The 14,510-nt window shown below is 47.1% G+C and overlaps 4 protein-coding genes across 4 annotated transcripts; 2 read left to right on the forward strand and 2 right to left on the reverse strand.

Moving 5' to 3' along the window:
* Window positions 1–1,009: 1,009 nt before the first annotated feature.
* TRV_03903 (uncharacterized protein) lies at window positions 1,010–2,636 on the reverse strand (the record flags this gene model as incomplete). The annotated part of the gene is made up of 2 exons (XM_003021909.1): window positions 1,010–1,699; window positions 1,779–2,636. 2 exons carry the CDS (start codon window positions 2,634–2,636, stop codon window positions 1,010–1,012), a joined length of 1,548 nt encoding a protein of 515 aa, XP_003021955.1.
* A 2,226-nt stretch (window positions 2,637–4,862) lies between these two features.
* Window positions 4,863–6,362, reverse strand: TRV_03904 (protein kinase, putative; the record flags this gene model as incomplete). The annotated part of the gene is made up of 5 exons (XM_003021910.1): window positions 4,863–5,056; window positions 5,116–5,284; window positions 5,339–5,661; window positions 5,709–6,061; window positions 6,109–6,362. 5 exons carry the CDS (start codon window positions 6,360–6,362, stop codon window positions 4,863–4,865), a joined length of 1,293 nt encoding a protein of 430 aa, XP_003021956.1.
* A 2,169-nt stretch (window positions 6,363–8,531) lies between these two features.
* On the forward strand, window positions 8,532–8,889 carry TRV_03905 (uncharacterized protein; the record flags this gene model as incomplete). Its single annotated transcript, XM_003021911.1, has 2 exons — window positions 8,532–8,654; window positions 8,716–8,889. The coding sequence occupies 2 exons, from the start codon at window positions 8,532–8,534 to the stop codon at window positions 8,887–8,889; spliced, it is 297 nt and encodes a 98-aa protein (XP_003021957.1).
* Window positions 8,890–10,281: 1,392 nt separating this feature from the next.
* Window positions 10,282–14,473, forward strand: TRV_03906 (uncharacterized protein; the record flags this gene model as incomplete). Its single annotated transcript, XM_003021912.1, has 3 exons — window positions 10,282–10,587; window positions 10,647–14,136; window positions 14,223–14,473. The coding sequence occupies 3 exons, from the start codon at window positions 10,282–10,284 to the stop codon at window positions 14,471–14,473; spliced, it is 4,047 nt and encodes a 1,348-aa protein (XP_003021958.1).
* Window positions 14,474–14,510: the final 37 nt, after the last annotated feature.

The following is a 14,510-nucleotide window of genomic DNA, read 5'->3' on the forward strand; positions in this document are numbered from 1 at the left end:
AAAAAAAAAAAAAAAAAAAAAAAAAAAAAAAAAAAATACCCGCCCTTAACCCAAAGCCAGCCATCATGTACGAAGCAGTAGCGACGTACTCCGTACCTATACCTCAACGGAGTGTCCGAATAATCTCCCTCTCCCGTCCACCAACGCAAGAGTCCACATGAAAGGAACAACTCCATACCATCCAGCCCACCCACCATCACCAACTAGTTACTAGAGCAAAAAGAAAAGAAAGAAACCCAAAAAAAGCCCTTCCTCTGCTAGCCCAGAAGGCAAAGCCAAGATAACGACGATGCACGTGTATTTAGAACTGGTCGCTATGAAACAGGGATGCTGCCTCGGATCGCGCGGCTCGTCGTCCTGCTTGCACCTCCAGCGGATGCAGCCAGATTAAGGGGCTGGAGGGACCTTGACAGCGAGCTGGGGAGTATAAGCGAAGACACGCAAGCAACCCTGGCGCGCAGCCTAGTTCAGCCGGTGGTCGTGACGGCGATAGTAAGTGGTATGATTGTTCCCGGAGTTGGTTATCTGAAAAATGTTCATGATTTTATGGCGGCCAGCGCGGTGGATACGGAGTATGTATATCATCTACCGTCGAGGAGTTCGTGCCAGGCGGGGCGGATCGGACAAAAGGAAGCTGGGGGAGAGGGAGGATACGGGGAACATTATGCTTAGTAGTGTATGGAGATGGCAGACTTCATAACATCTTCTCCTTCATCTTCATCTCTCCAGTATTACCGTCTCCTAAGTGTGGACCTTCATATAGAGAAGTGCAAGGGAAGTTGGAGTTGAAGATGTTGTGAAGTAGTTGCGAGAGCAAGCCGAGGTTGTGATTAGTCAGCAGTCTACTTTGTAACAAGAAAAGTCGCAACATCCGAAACAACGACAAGAGGCCATCTTGGACGATCAAGAGTCGGAGTCGGAGTTGGCAGCAACAGGCCGCGGATGGCGGTAGGTTTTAACATGATAACAATATATACAATTACAGTCATAAACACAGGTATATACACGTCTAGCAGTTCTCGCCCATGACAACGTCAGACTGGACGCCGTCGTTCGGCCCTCCAACCGCCTGGACGACAAACTTGCTGCCAGCCTTCTGCAGCTCCATCCTCGTCTCAAACCCGTTCTTCGGGAAGTTGGCTATCTCCTTGACCTCGCCGGAGTCTGAGACAGCGAAGATCTTCCACGAGTCTACGTCCGTCGCGCCATTCCAGCTCACATAAAACACCACCGCGCCGTTCGGGTCGGCGCCGCAGGCCTTGACGCTCGGCTTCGTCTTGGGCGTACCTACCCAGGCGCTGCGGTATGCGCGGTAGCAGTTCGTGACGCCGTCGTTGCCAAAGCGGGCGTCCATGACGATGGCGCCGTTGGCATCGTACTCTTCTATCACGGGGATGGCTCCCTGGCCCATCAGGACGTGGTTGTTGCCAAGCACCTGGTAGCTCCCCTGAGCCCGAGAGACAACGGGCTGTTCAGAGTTCCATACCATGCGGTTCAAAGAGACTTTCTTGGCGTTGAGATCGAGATCGAGCACGAGGCCGGTTGTCGGCTTGGTCTGGTCGTCTGGCGTGAAGTCGGCGTTGTCGTTGTTATGCGTGGTCAGCGTGATCTTGTCAACGGTGTGCTCTTCGACCCGGACTTCATGCTGGTAGCAGAAGTTCGTGCCGGGGCCGAGCTCGAAGTCACCTCCATCAATGCCCTAGAAAACGGACCGTTAGTTAGTTGCTCGGAAGTGCAAGGGACATACATAGATCCAGAAGAAAAGAGCTTCAACTTACGTTGAGACGCCAGACAATCTTGCCCTCCTTGGAGATGAGGAAGATGTTGCAGGAGTATCGAGATGAGACGATATAAGAATCCCCGGACTTGTAGACGGAGTTGACGTGGATGTAATTCCATGGGTCCTTGGATGAAGTTCCAGCTCCCTCAAGTGGCTTTAGGGAGAAGGTGACGGGGATCTCGTCGAGGTGTTCGGCCGCACTCCAGCGGAAGAGAACGTCGTTGGTCTTGATGTCCATTTCCAAAAAGCCTCCATCGACAACCCAACCCTTCTCCGGTCCACCAACAGCTCGAAGATCTGCCTCGGTGACATTGACAACTGTCACGACGATGGTTCCTTGGTCCGTGATCTGGCCTTCGTGGTTGTCCATGTACGATGGGAACTTCATGGGCTCATAGATTGTCTTGTAGTATTCGTTATCGCCGCCGGGCAGAATCACCTCGTGGATCTTCTCATACGAGCTGTCGAAGATGCTCATAGATCCAAGCCCGAATCCAGTCTCGTTCGCAAATCCAAACCAGCTGACCATCACTGGTTTCCCGTCAAGAAGCTGAGGCTTGAAGCCATATGTGCTCGCGTCTTCCGGCCCCTTCCAGACAACTTGACCATTGTCGTCGAAGATAGCTGGATGTCCAATCTTTCGAGCCTTATCTCTAGGACTGAAGAAGATGTAGCCCGGCTCTGTTTGGCCTTTCTTCGTCACATTGAAAAACGGTGTCTGGATATCTGTACTCTGGAATGTCTGCACCGGCCAGAGGTTTTCAGGAGGCGACTGTGCAGATACAGAGGCTGCACCAAGGTAGGTGGCCAGCAGAGTAGCCAGGCATGAGCTGCTTAGGGAGTTGAGGCGCAGCATCTTGGGTCTTTTGCTCTTCTTTTCTCGAGTTCTCCCAACGGTCACGGATTCCACTGCAATTCTTTCTCTCCAGGATAACTACACTGTAGCCCAGGAGAATAGCAGGGTGTATATATATATTTATGCCTACACCAGTGGCATGGCACCCTGCCTGTATTTAAGGCATAATACGGAGTAATATTCGAGTTTCTTCCCTCATTCTCGTGGGATGCCGAGTTAGAGCGTCGATCAGTTTGAGGTTCATCACTGCTGGAGCCCTACCCCGGCCGAGAGCTCTGAACGGGTCGATCCCGGCCTCTACGATTCCTCATATCAAACCCCGGCCTTGCAAGGTATTGTGGCAGAAGGTGGCGATCACAATACTCGAGGCGCTGTTTACAATGTTTGCTCGTCCGACTTCAAACATGCCCGGAGCCACCTCCATCAGCCTCTAATTAACGGAGAGCTGGCTCCAAGACATTCAAAACGAGAGATTATCCAGCCTGCCATGTTCATCGGTTCGTTATAATAATAACACTGACGTTGACGTACGCACCTTATAACACTCTCAAGGAGTTATATATCGACTGCAGGATCTATATTTGCTTGAACAGCGCTCCCCTGTCCCGAAGACAGCCAAGCTTCCCGCCGTTAACCTCTCCTGCATGAAACCCAGGCATGACAGGCCCGATACGTGACTTTGTGCTTCTTTTCAAGCCACCCTCGTATCACCGACTGACAGGCACACCCGCTCCTCTCCTATTTGACTAACAACTGACAAATAGAAGCCCCGGGGAGCACCGCTTCTCCATTACATACTCCGCCGTATAAAAGAATCAGTTCGTCCCTCCGGTTCGGCCAAGTAGTTTGTCGTCTTGCTAGTTCTCGGCATACGGAATTGCGATGGCAAGTGCTCCATAATGCATGTCCGGGACGATTAGCCGGCACTTCTCCTCGAGTGTTGGCGGGCTTTGCAACATCGTATTCACCAGAGCCGAGCAAGTCAAAGGCCGTAATCAAGTGAATATCTGTCAGCAATGACCTTGAATGAGATACTCTTGATATCTTAGGTGTACCTCTGCTGTCCTCATGGTTATCTATGGAGTTTCCGTGGCAATGTGAAATTTTTTAGCGTCTCACTGTTAAGGAGTAATTCATTTACTCGCTAACTACCTAATGGTGAAGCTATCAATCCACCTTCGCAATGTGATGTCCATGTGTAGTAAATACCCAGATACCAGGCATGCGGCATTATCAACTCTATTACACCTCCAACGCTCCTCCTTTCAGTCCTGTGGTGAATATCGTGCAATCATCTTCCTCAATCAAGAACACAAATATACTATGGTGTCTAGGATCCTCCAGTCTTCCACGTCGAGCTCAGCGGGTCTCCGACTACGTTACAGAAATACCTACGGCAAGATGATGAAAATGATTCCATTCTGCTAAAAGGGTGAGCATATGTTCAAATCAGCTAGGGAATAACGAGACCATTGGGTCTGGTGCAAAGCCTCAAATTCCAAATGACGATATATCAATGGCCAAATCACTGTAAGCGCCTTGAGTCCGTTTTCGGAACGAATACGCGGAGAGAATACTGTCAAAACATAATTTCATCCTGCCTACCCCTAATGTGGGCTCACCCATTGATTGATTGATATATTCTGCTTAATGCCTAGCTACTGGATGGCTTTTACACTCTAGGGTTTCATGCGAATATATTTCTATTTGATCTAACTTGCAGCCCCGGGTAACATCCGGCATGCACAGTTGACTATCCGTATACCCCAGCGCTGGATTGCCCGATGATCCTAAACTTCCATGGTACAGTTAACGCTCATCGAACTTCTATCACTCAAAAACCTCCTACAGGTCCGGATCGTGGACGAAGTTCGTCGACCATTGTACCGGTTAAACTCAGGAACGGTTCCTTATGCTTTTTCCTATACCGACTACAACGTAATTCCTATAAAAAACTAACTCCATTCTTTTCTTACAATCAAGAAGCCTACGAGAGATAGTGGTAGGCTAAGGTTCTGCGGACTGAGGTACCACGATCCACTGCCTATATAGGCGTCGAGGGCAACCAGCAGCCCTGCTTAGTATGTCCAGGGACATATATATCTCAGCCTAGTACATCATTGACATTAGGTATTAGGGTAGAATTGGATTTTTTCATGAATTATAAGCCAGAATTATAATATTATACATTCTATAAATATATACAGTTGTGGGTGTAATGCAGATTTACTCGTTAGGGAAGTCCTCGTGTAGCCACGGATCACTGAGCAGTTCCTTTGCAGTACTGCGCTCCTCTGGTCTCCATTTGATCATCCGCTGCACGAAGTTGATGAATCTCTTCTTTCGTTCTCCACTCATATTGCAGATTGTATTTTGGAAAGTGAAGTCCTTTGGGATCAGTGATGGATTCCGCAGAGTCCCTATCATGTGTCTTAGTTTGCGATCAATTATAAACAGTAGCTACTGGACTATCACTGACCATCTGCCCTGTAAAACATTGATGTCCGCTTGCCACTGGCAAGTAGGTCTTTCGGCGCAGGGCCTAGGAGTGCAGTTATCAGTGCGAGATGCCGTTCATCGTCATAATCCTCAACATATAGAGGGTCAACATCTTGAAAAAGGGCTCTTCCCTCAAGGAAATCCCATAACTTTTTCAGTTAGCTCAAGGGCTGATAAATGGCGGTGGCAAGATATCAACACACCATGACTCCTAAGCTCCAGATATCGGCGCTATAGCTGTATCCCTTATCTAACACAACCTCAGGCGCCCGGTATATTTCTGCTTGGATACATCCGTCATGGGTAACAGGACCATCGCCACGAACCGATAAGTCGAAGTCTAGAATTTCCACAAGACCGGTAATCTTTTTTAATGGCCCATAATTTCTGCGAGAGCAATATATGATACGCCCATCCTCGTAGTGCTTCTGAGGCAGTGGGTTGGTATATTCTTCCCTGGCAGACTGGGAGAGAAGAGTAGTATCCTCTAGCTTCACCATGATATTATCTGGTTTGAGATCTGAGGCTGTGTTTAGCAAATTGCTTGTAATATATATACAGAGAGAAACCTACCAGTGTGAATGACGTGGCAGTCAGAATGTAGATAGTCGAGTGCTTGGAGAATCATCTGGAGCACTATTCTGAATATCTCCGGGGGCATCACACCATCATTCCATCTTCTACAGTAACGTTCAAGGCTTTCCCGCAAGGGCTCAAAGACGAGGCATGAGTGAGATTTCTTCGACGTGGGATTTTCGAGTGGAAATGTGTCAAGTATCTGGCGAATGAAATTCCAACCGGTGTGTTTAGGGTTTGCTGCTGAAATATGGTAGAGGATATCTACTTCGGAATCCCCAGGTATCTTACGGGTATCATTATTGGAATTTATCTTCACTGCCACGAACTTTTCCTTGAGCCAGCGCCATCTAAGATAAATTAGTAAATTTGATACTAATATCATCCCAGCACTCACTGATAGAGGTCCCTTGCAAGCCAGACAGTTGCCCTGCTGCCATGTCCCAACTTGTTCACAATCTGGTAGCGACCGTGTAGAACCTCGCCCAGCTTGGCAGGGTAGAAGCAATATGGGTCATAATATGGGGAGTTCTCCTCTTCTAGCGGCTGAGTCAAGCTGAGTTTTGAAGGGATTGCTGTTGGAGGAGGCCAGGGCCGACGTCGAAGAACCTTAATAGGACACAGGTGTGATTTTAATGAAGTCCGTAGCATACCTGTCTATTCGACTCCAATCTGCAAATAAAGTGTATCTTCTCGATGCTCTTCAAAACATTTCTCTGCAGCCTGCGGGAAACATACCAGGGACTAACTACTTAGTTAGTCAATTATCAAATTATATTCTTGGCACTGTTAAGAAAGCCTTCTCGATAGGCGCTACTTCGTGAAGTCCAAGGCATGTACGGAGTACTCCGTACATAATTGCTTTTCTCCTAAGGAGTACTCTTGACAAAATATTCTCTCATATCAATATTTTTGGTTGTACTCTTCCTGTACGTTATTATAAGGGGTTCAGTGCCAACTCTGCCATAAAACAACATGCTCTCCGCAGACAGGTAGTCGGTAGACTCGACTAACCCTTATAGCGTAAAAGAGAAATTGTACTCTGTTAATATCTATCCACTTTAAATGCCAGATATCTCTGGTCGAACACTTCTGCGGCTGTATGTCCGACTTGATCCCTCATTGCCCGCGAACCCCAAAGCCCTGATTTTAACTTTTATACACGAGTTAAGGTTGCAACCGGGCCGGCTTTTTCTTGGCACTGGGCCACAACTTTAACTACCTGAATGTGTCATCTGACCAGCACGTGACTGTATGTTTTCCTGCAAGAGGCCAACAACGACAGAACAGGAACACCTTCGTATCTTGCCTTGTGTGATCTGAGGCGCATCAGCGAAATTTCAGCCTGTTCTACCAGGGTCGAGGGGGTATATCATACTCTTTATCCTGCTACAGCCTAGCTTGAAGCGAAGGCCGAACATACTGTGATTCTATTTATGGTTTGCTCGCCTTCGGCGCCTTAAGGAATGATGATCATCATGCAGGTGCTTAGTTTAAGGCTGAGCAGGCCTCATCCTTCATATGTGGGCTCTCTTTCTTTATTTCATAATCTATTTCAATAATTCCTACTGGTTATCATGCCGTATTTTCCATACAATTCCCTTTATTCGATGAAACCGGATATCAGTTGGTTTAGAGCCATTTACAGCATCTGATGCCAACGGCTTTGAAATGCAGATATCGCGGTCAAGTTTGGGCTCTCCAGCATGGTAGTACGAGTCGGCTTATACCCACCTTTCCATAACCCTGGACTTGATATCCTCAGCTTCTGTGTAAGGCTTAACAGGAATATTTGGCCTTTTATTTGCCTATCTCTAATGGCCCCTTTACCCACCAGCGTCAGCATGTTATGGAGTCATCCTTTCATAAGCAAATTCTTGCGGCCCCCGAAGCTAAGTATCTGCATAATGGGACAAACTCTGCACGGCAGATCCTGTCGTTAGCATCCTATAGTCGGGATTGTCGGCTCCCTTAGCCTATTGGTGTACTACATTGCTGCGGACTGGTCCGAGCCATGGCATGCGTGCCTGTTTCAAATGAGCACCATATCTATCTCTTATTCCCCACGGAAGACGAAGCCATTCTGATATCTCGAGTCTTTTCAAGCTTGGGCCGAACGCTTGTTTCAGATACCTTTCTGCGTATGGGTCTTCCCCCTCATGCGTATATTTTCCTTGTTGGCAGCAAGAAGATCTGTACTTCACTGCCTCAGATGCCTTTAAATATATTGAAAGGAACACTTTTCTAGTAACAATTAACCACTTACTAGCTAATGAAGAAGATAGCCAGCGCCCTGATAAATATGTAATTGTTCGCATCTAGGGTTTCATCAAAGTCATTATGTATTACCCTTCTTTCCTTTCTCCTCTTCAGCCTCATCGTATGAGCTTGATGCTCTTCTTATCTCTCTTATTTCCTTGATATCTCTATTTCCTATTGCTGACGCGTGCTGGGTTCACGCGCATATATACCCACTTATATCTCCGCACTCTTGTCTAGACTATAGGGTAAATACGTGACGCAAAACAGATTCTGTGCTGCTTTTTTTCTATATCCTAGTTCTACTTCTCTTCTCTTTCTTCTACTTTTCTCCCTCTAAGCTTCAAACAAGTCTACTTTGCTCTCTGTGTTTTGTTCTTTGCCAGCTTGTTCTCATTTTCTTTTTGCTTCTGCTTTGTTTTTATTTCCATCAAGTGCGACCTTCTTCCTTGTCTCTGTATATTTTTGTTTTTTACTGAAATGGCACCGATCCTTGGTCACTTAACGGCTCCCGTCGCCCTTTCGGCGCGGTCGTTTGGACTCGGTGGACCAGCTTCTAGCATGTTTATCATTGATATTGCCATGACGAGCGTTGCAGTTGCTCTTGTGGTAAACCGCGTTATTGTTCGGCTGGTGACAAGCAAGAAGCTGGCCTCGGATGATTTCGTTATTATAGGATCATTGGTAAGTCTCCTCCGGCTTGTGTACTAGATTCAAATTGCTGATTGGATATGTATATATGTAGATCATTTGTGTTGCCATGAACGTTGTCAACGTTGTGGGTACGTTTCAGATCCAACTAATATATCCATACCACGTATCTAACCTCCGTATAGCTGTTAATCATGGCTATGGGCGACCTTCGTTTGATGTGCCCGAGGATGACTTGAAAATAGCTCTTGAGGTCAGTTGCTGTTAATAACTGTGTCTTTATGTATGTTTAGACTGACTCATCTTCACCATTGTAGCTATACTTTGCCCTGCAAATGCTTTATAGAGTGACTATAAACATGACGAAGCTTTCAATTCTGCTCTTATACCGCAAGATCTTTGATACCGAGAGGTTTCGATTCAAACTTATTTGCGACGTCCTATTCGTCTATATCATGCTTTACACAGTCGCCACCTTTATAGTCACGATTTTTCAGTGTGATCCGATCCCAAAAGCCTGGGCAAGAGATTTGCCAGGGACTTGCGTCAATCTTACTGCTTTCTGGTATGCAAACGCGGCATTGCACACCTTGACGGATGTCATAATCTTGCTTCTCCCGATGCCAGTCATTAAGGGGTTGAAGTTGCCCCGACGCCAAAAACTTGCATTGAATCTGGTATTTGCACTAGGGATATTGTATGTATTCCTGTATCTTGCCTTATGGTGAAAACCAAGGATAACCTGACTAACTCTTGTCGCTTTCCAGTGTCTGTGGGACTTCTATTGCACGCATGCTTACCCTTAATACGTCTTCTAAGGCTAGCGACGTCAATGAGGGGACGACACTTTCAACGTTATGGACAACAATCGAAGCCAACACAGCTATTATCTGTGCTTGCCTGCCAATGGTTCGGATTCCTCTGTCAAAGATTATTCCGTCCCTATTCCCTACGTTTCAGTACAGTGACAGCATCTCCGACACTAGTAGTGAGGCTTCTACCACCAAATCTAATAGCCCGTTTATTACTACCTGGTGCTCACTGCGAAATTCACGAAGCTCTTCCATACCTGAAACGCAGACGATGCTATCCAATTCTTACGGTCTCGCAAATATCATATTCCCTACTTGGGGATAGGACCATCAATTCTTACGGCGACAGGGTTCTCTTTGCCGCTTCCTTTTTTCTCTCTCGGCCTCCGTCCTTTTAGTTTCAATTCTGATTACTCGACTTCCAAGGTTCTGTAGGCCGGTTTTATTTGGTGTGGTGCATGTTTTACGATATTTAATGTTGTTCATGCTTCTCATGTTGGGCTTGTTTTGGCGTTTAGGGGAACAGTACGGGGATGAATGAAATGTACGATGATGATTCAACTGGCGGGAGTTATGGGAAGGGAGCGCTGTTTCAACCCATGGTTTCAGAATATGTGATCTGGTATGACACACGGTATAGGAGGTTAATATGCATGTTTTCTGATTTCATTCATCACGACTTTTTGCTGTATTTTCTTTTTCTTATCGCTTATCGTTTCGTGCTTATCAAGGTTATCTATCGCTGACTAAGCCAAAATTCGCGACACAATTTCTTTGCTTTTCGAGGGAGGATTGAGGATTGATATTCAGCCAAACAGCAGCTGATTCTTCGTCGCGCTCTCAGGATCATGGGCCCAAAAAAGGGCGGTGGGAATCGTGCTGGGCCCAAGAAATCCTCGAGCTCGCAGCCGGCAGAGATCTCCATATCTGACTTTGTTGCTGCGGGCGAGAAAAACGAAGCTAAGAAATCGAAGGCTGGAGCTAAGTCCAAAGGCAAAGATGCTGGAGGGGAGGCCGCGAACAATCCAGAGGAACCCAAGAAGCCCTCCGTGAGGGCTGTTATAGGCGGGGCGTCATGGACAGGTAAACTGCCTGTTAACATGCTCTCGGAGCATTGTCAAAAGCAGAAGTGGGCAAAGCCCGAGTACACAATGGTAAGTTGTTATATATTGGATATTTGCTATGTTTTATCATGATGATACTGACGGAATAGACTAAAAACGCAGATGGCTTTCTAGCAGATGTGATATTGAAAAAGGTTAACCCCAAAACGAACGACACAGTGACACTACCCCCATTCCGCCTGCCTCCCTCCCACAGGAAATTAGGCACACAACCGACAGCTGTGGAAGCCCGCCACTTTGCTGCTGCATATGCTCTGTTTCGAGTATGTAACATGCGGAATTTGCATATGATGATGCCTCCAACTTTTCGTGATTTATGGAAAGACCAGTTTGCCGCACTTAAGGCTGAAGACGTTAAAAAGGGAAATGGCTGGATGTATGAAGCTGATCCTTTCACGACATTCCAAGAAAGGAATAACGCCGTCGCTGAACTTACACGGCGGAAGGAACAAAAGGCGAAGGAACCAGCTAAACAAAAAGAGGACCGTGTCCAGCTGGGGCTATCGTCAGGTGGAGGTAGCGGCAGTGGGAATACAGGGGGCCGCTGGCTAAAGGCGCCGAAAATTGATATGGGTGATAAAGTGCGTGGGAGAGTTGAAGAACTGATTAGAAGGAGAGCTGTCTGGAATCCGTATGGGATTGAAATATCTGAAAGTGGAAGAAGGAGCATGATGGATGAGTTTGTGAAGCTTGGCTTCCGAACCCGCCATGTTGAAGAAGCACTTTCAGAATGTAAAGATAGAGAGGAAGCTCTTGAATGGCTACTTATCCATATACCAGAAGATGACCTTCCTCCGTGGAGTTTACCGGAAGGATATACCGCTGGCATAACGTTGGCAAGCAACGACCTTGCACGAGAGTCTAAAATAAAACGACTGTCTGCTGCTGGATACTCTGCAGATCTCTGCAGCTCAGTTCTTGATAAGTATGGAAACGATGAACGACTTGCGGCGGAAGCCCTGCAACACCTGTTGATTTACAGTCGAGACCTTGATATTGAATCTGAAAGTCCGGTCAACGGTAATGCTATTTGGGAGGAAGAACATCAAACGTTAGAGGCTATTTTTGATACCAAATATGAAAGGCTATCTAAAAACGCATGCCAAATCATGTCTGAACATGGGACTTTACCATCTATTACATACTCTTTCTGGAACCCAGCGAGGGCTGTTTACCCCGAAAGTCCTCCTGTTGTGGCCATTGTCACAAAGGAAATACCTGCGTATATCCGACTGAGTGCTACACGACAAGCAATACAACATGCCATGGCCGATCTTAGAGGGGAGCCAATGATTTTTAACATAATTGACTGGCTGAATGAGAACCTACCTTGCATTTTGGAGAATCCCGGGAAATTACGAAGCATTTCTGTGGAGGCTGGTGATAATTTGAACGGCGAAAATGATTTACCTCGTACCTCTAATCCAGGATCAACGTCAAAGTCGGCTAGGGGAATGGCACTACGGCCTAAGGGCCCTGCTAATAATGACATCCGACGTAGCTGGGAGGCCAAACAGACTACACCTGAGCAGCAGAAGATGCTCAAAGCAAGACAAGCTCTGCCAGCGTGGGATATCCAAGATGCAATTCTGGACGAAGTTCACTCACACCAGGTCACAATTATCTCCGGTGAGACAGGTAGTGGAAAAAGTACTCAATGTGTCCAGTTTATATTGGACGATTTGATACGGCGAGACCTTGGTTCATCCGCGAATATTGTTTGCACACAACCACGAAGAATTTCTGCCCTAGGTCTTGCCGATCGCGTTAGTGCAGAGCGATGTTCAAGCGTCGGTGACGATGTTGGGTATATTATTCGAGGAGATTCAAAATCAAAACCAGGTGTAACTAAGATCACATTTATGACCACCGGTGTCCTACTACGACGTCTGCAAACGGCCGGCGAAAGTGTTGTTGAAGCTTTAGCCGATATCAGCCATGTGGTTCTTGACGAGGTCCATGAGAGAGGTCTGGATACTGATTTTCTCCTCGCCGTACTGAGAGAAGCTTTGAGAATCCGAAAGGACCTGAAATTGATCCTGATGAGTGCCACTCTAGATGCCAATATGTTCATCAACTATTTTGGTGGGGATAAACAGGTTGGAACAGTCAATATTCCGGGTAGGACGTTCCCTGTTGAAGACATATATCTGGATGATGTGCTCCGAAGCACTGGCTTCGATTCAAACACGCCATACGAGGGCTCTGACGAAAGCGAACAATCGCTGGGCAAAGCTATCCAGAAGCTGGGCAGTGGAATCAACTATGATCTTATATCCAGCACTGTTCAACACATTGATGCTCAGCTCGGAAATGAACCGGGTGGAATCTTGATCTTCCTACCAGGAACAATGGAAATAGACAGATGCTTGTCTTCCATGAAGCATTTACAATTTGCCCACCTACTTCCTCTGCACGCTTCATTGCTCCCAAATGAGCAGAAACGAGTCTTCAATTCACCGCCGCCTGGAAAGAGAAAAGTGATTGCGGCCACAAATGTTGCGGAAACATCCATTACGATCGAGGATATAGTGGCCGTTATAGATACTGGTCGAGTCAAAGAGACCCGATACAACCCAGTCGACAACATAGTACGACTGGAAGAAACATGGGCCTCCCAAGCAGCTTGCAAGCAACGTCGAGGCCGAGCTGGACGTGTCCGCAACGGTACCTGCTTTAAACTGTACACTCGAAACGCTGAGAAGAATATGGCATCCCGTCCTGAGCCAGAAATCCGGCGTGTTCCCCTTGAGCAGCTTTGCCTTTCTGTGAAGGCGATGAGAGGGATTCAAAATGTACCTGACTTCCTTGCAAACACTCTCACACCTCCAGACAACGTTGCTGTGGGCGGAGCCTTGCATATGCTCCATCGCATGGGGGCGCTTGACAATGACCAGCTAACTGCCCTTGGACGCTATTTATCCATGATTCCGGCAGATTTGCGGTGTGCCAAATTGATGGTTTATGGTGTGATATTTGGATGTATCGAGGCATGCTTGACCATCGCTGCTATTTTGACAGTTAAGAGCCCGTTTGCAAGTCCAAGGGAAGCCCGCGAGGAAGCCAAAGAGGCTCGAAGTTCGTTTTCCAATGGAGATGGAGATCTTTTGACAGATCTCGCTGCGTACCAGCAATGGGCGGACAAGATCCGTGAGCAAGGTTATCGGAAAGCCCAGGTATGGTGCCGGGACAAGTTTCTACTTCCACAGACACTGCAGGATATCTCCTCCAACCGGGCTCAGCTCCTTGGGTCTTTGAAAGATGCAGCGCTTTTGCCAGTCGATTATAAGGATCCTGATTGTGAAAGCCGGTGGAATCGTCACAACAAGAACACCCATTTAATTCGCGCCCTGATATCAGGTGCGTTTAACCCTCAGATTGCGTCGATATCCTTCCCCGAGAAGAAATTCGCTTCATCGATGACTGGAACCATCGAGCTTGACCCCGAGGCTCGCACGATCAAATACTTTAACCAGGAGAATGGCAGAGTATTTGTGCATCCCAGTTCTACCTTGTTTGATGCCCAGGTATTTTCTGGGTCTGCACAATACGTGAGTTATTTCACCAAAATGGCAACAAGTAAGGTCTTCATACGAGACGTGACGCGTGAGTATTTGTCTTACACCCATTCCCTTATGGTGTACGGCTAATTAATCTTTTGATAGCATTTAATGCCTATGGCCTTCTGTTATTCACCGGGCAAGTGACACTGGACACTCTCGGTAGAGGCGTGCTAGTCGACGAATGGCTCCGGCTCCGAGGTTGGGCTCGAATCGGAGTCCTGATTTCTCGGCTGAGAATGATGCTTGATGAAGTATTGAGACGAAAGGTTGATAATCCCGGTCTCAACGTGGAGGAAGACGAAGTGATTGATGTCGTCCGCCACCTCGTCCTACTTAACGGGCAAGATTTATAAGCCTATTACTATCCGGTATTCTTCATTATTACTATTT

Source organism: Trichophyton verrucosum (genome assembly GCF_000151505.1).
Source record: "Trichophyton verrucosum HKI 0517 chromosome Unknown contig00316_1.f1.exp, whole genome shotgun sequence".
Classification (NCBI taxonomy): domain Eukaryota; kingdom Fungi; phylum Ascomycota; class Eurotiomycetes; order Onygenales; family Arthrodermataceae; genus Trichophyton; species Trichophyton verrucosum.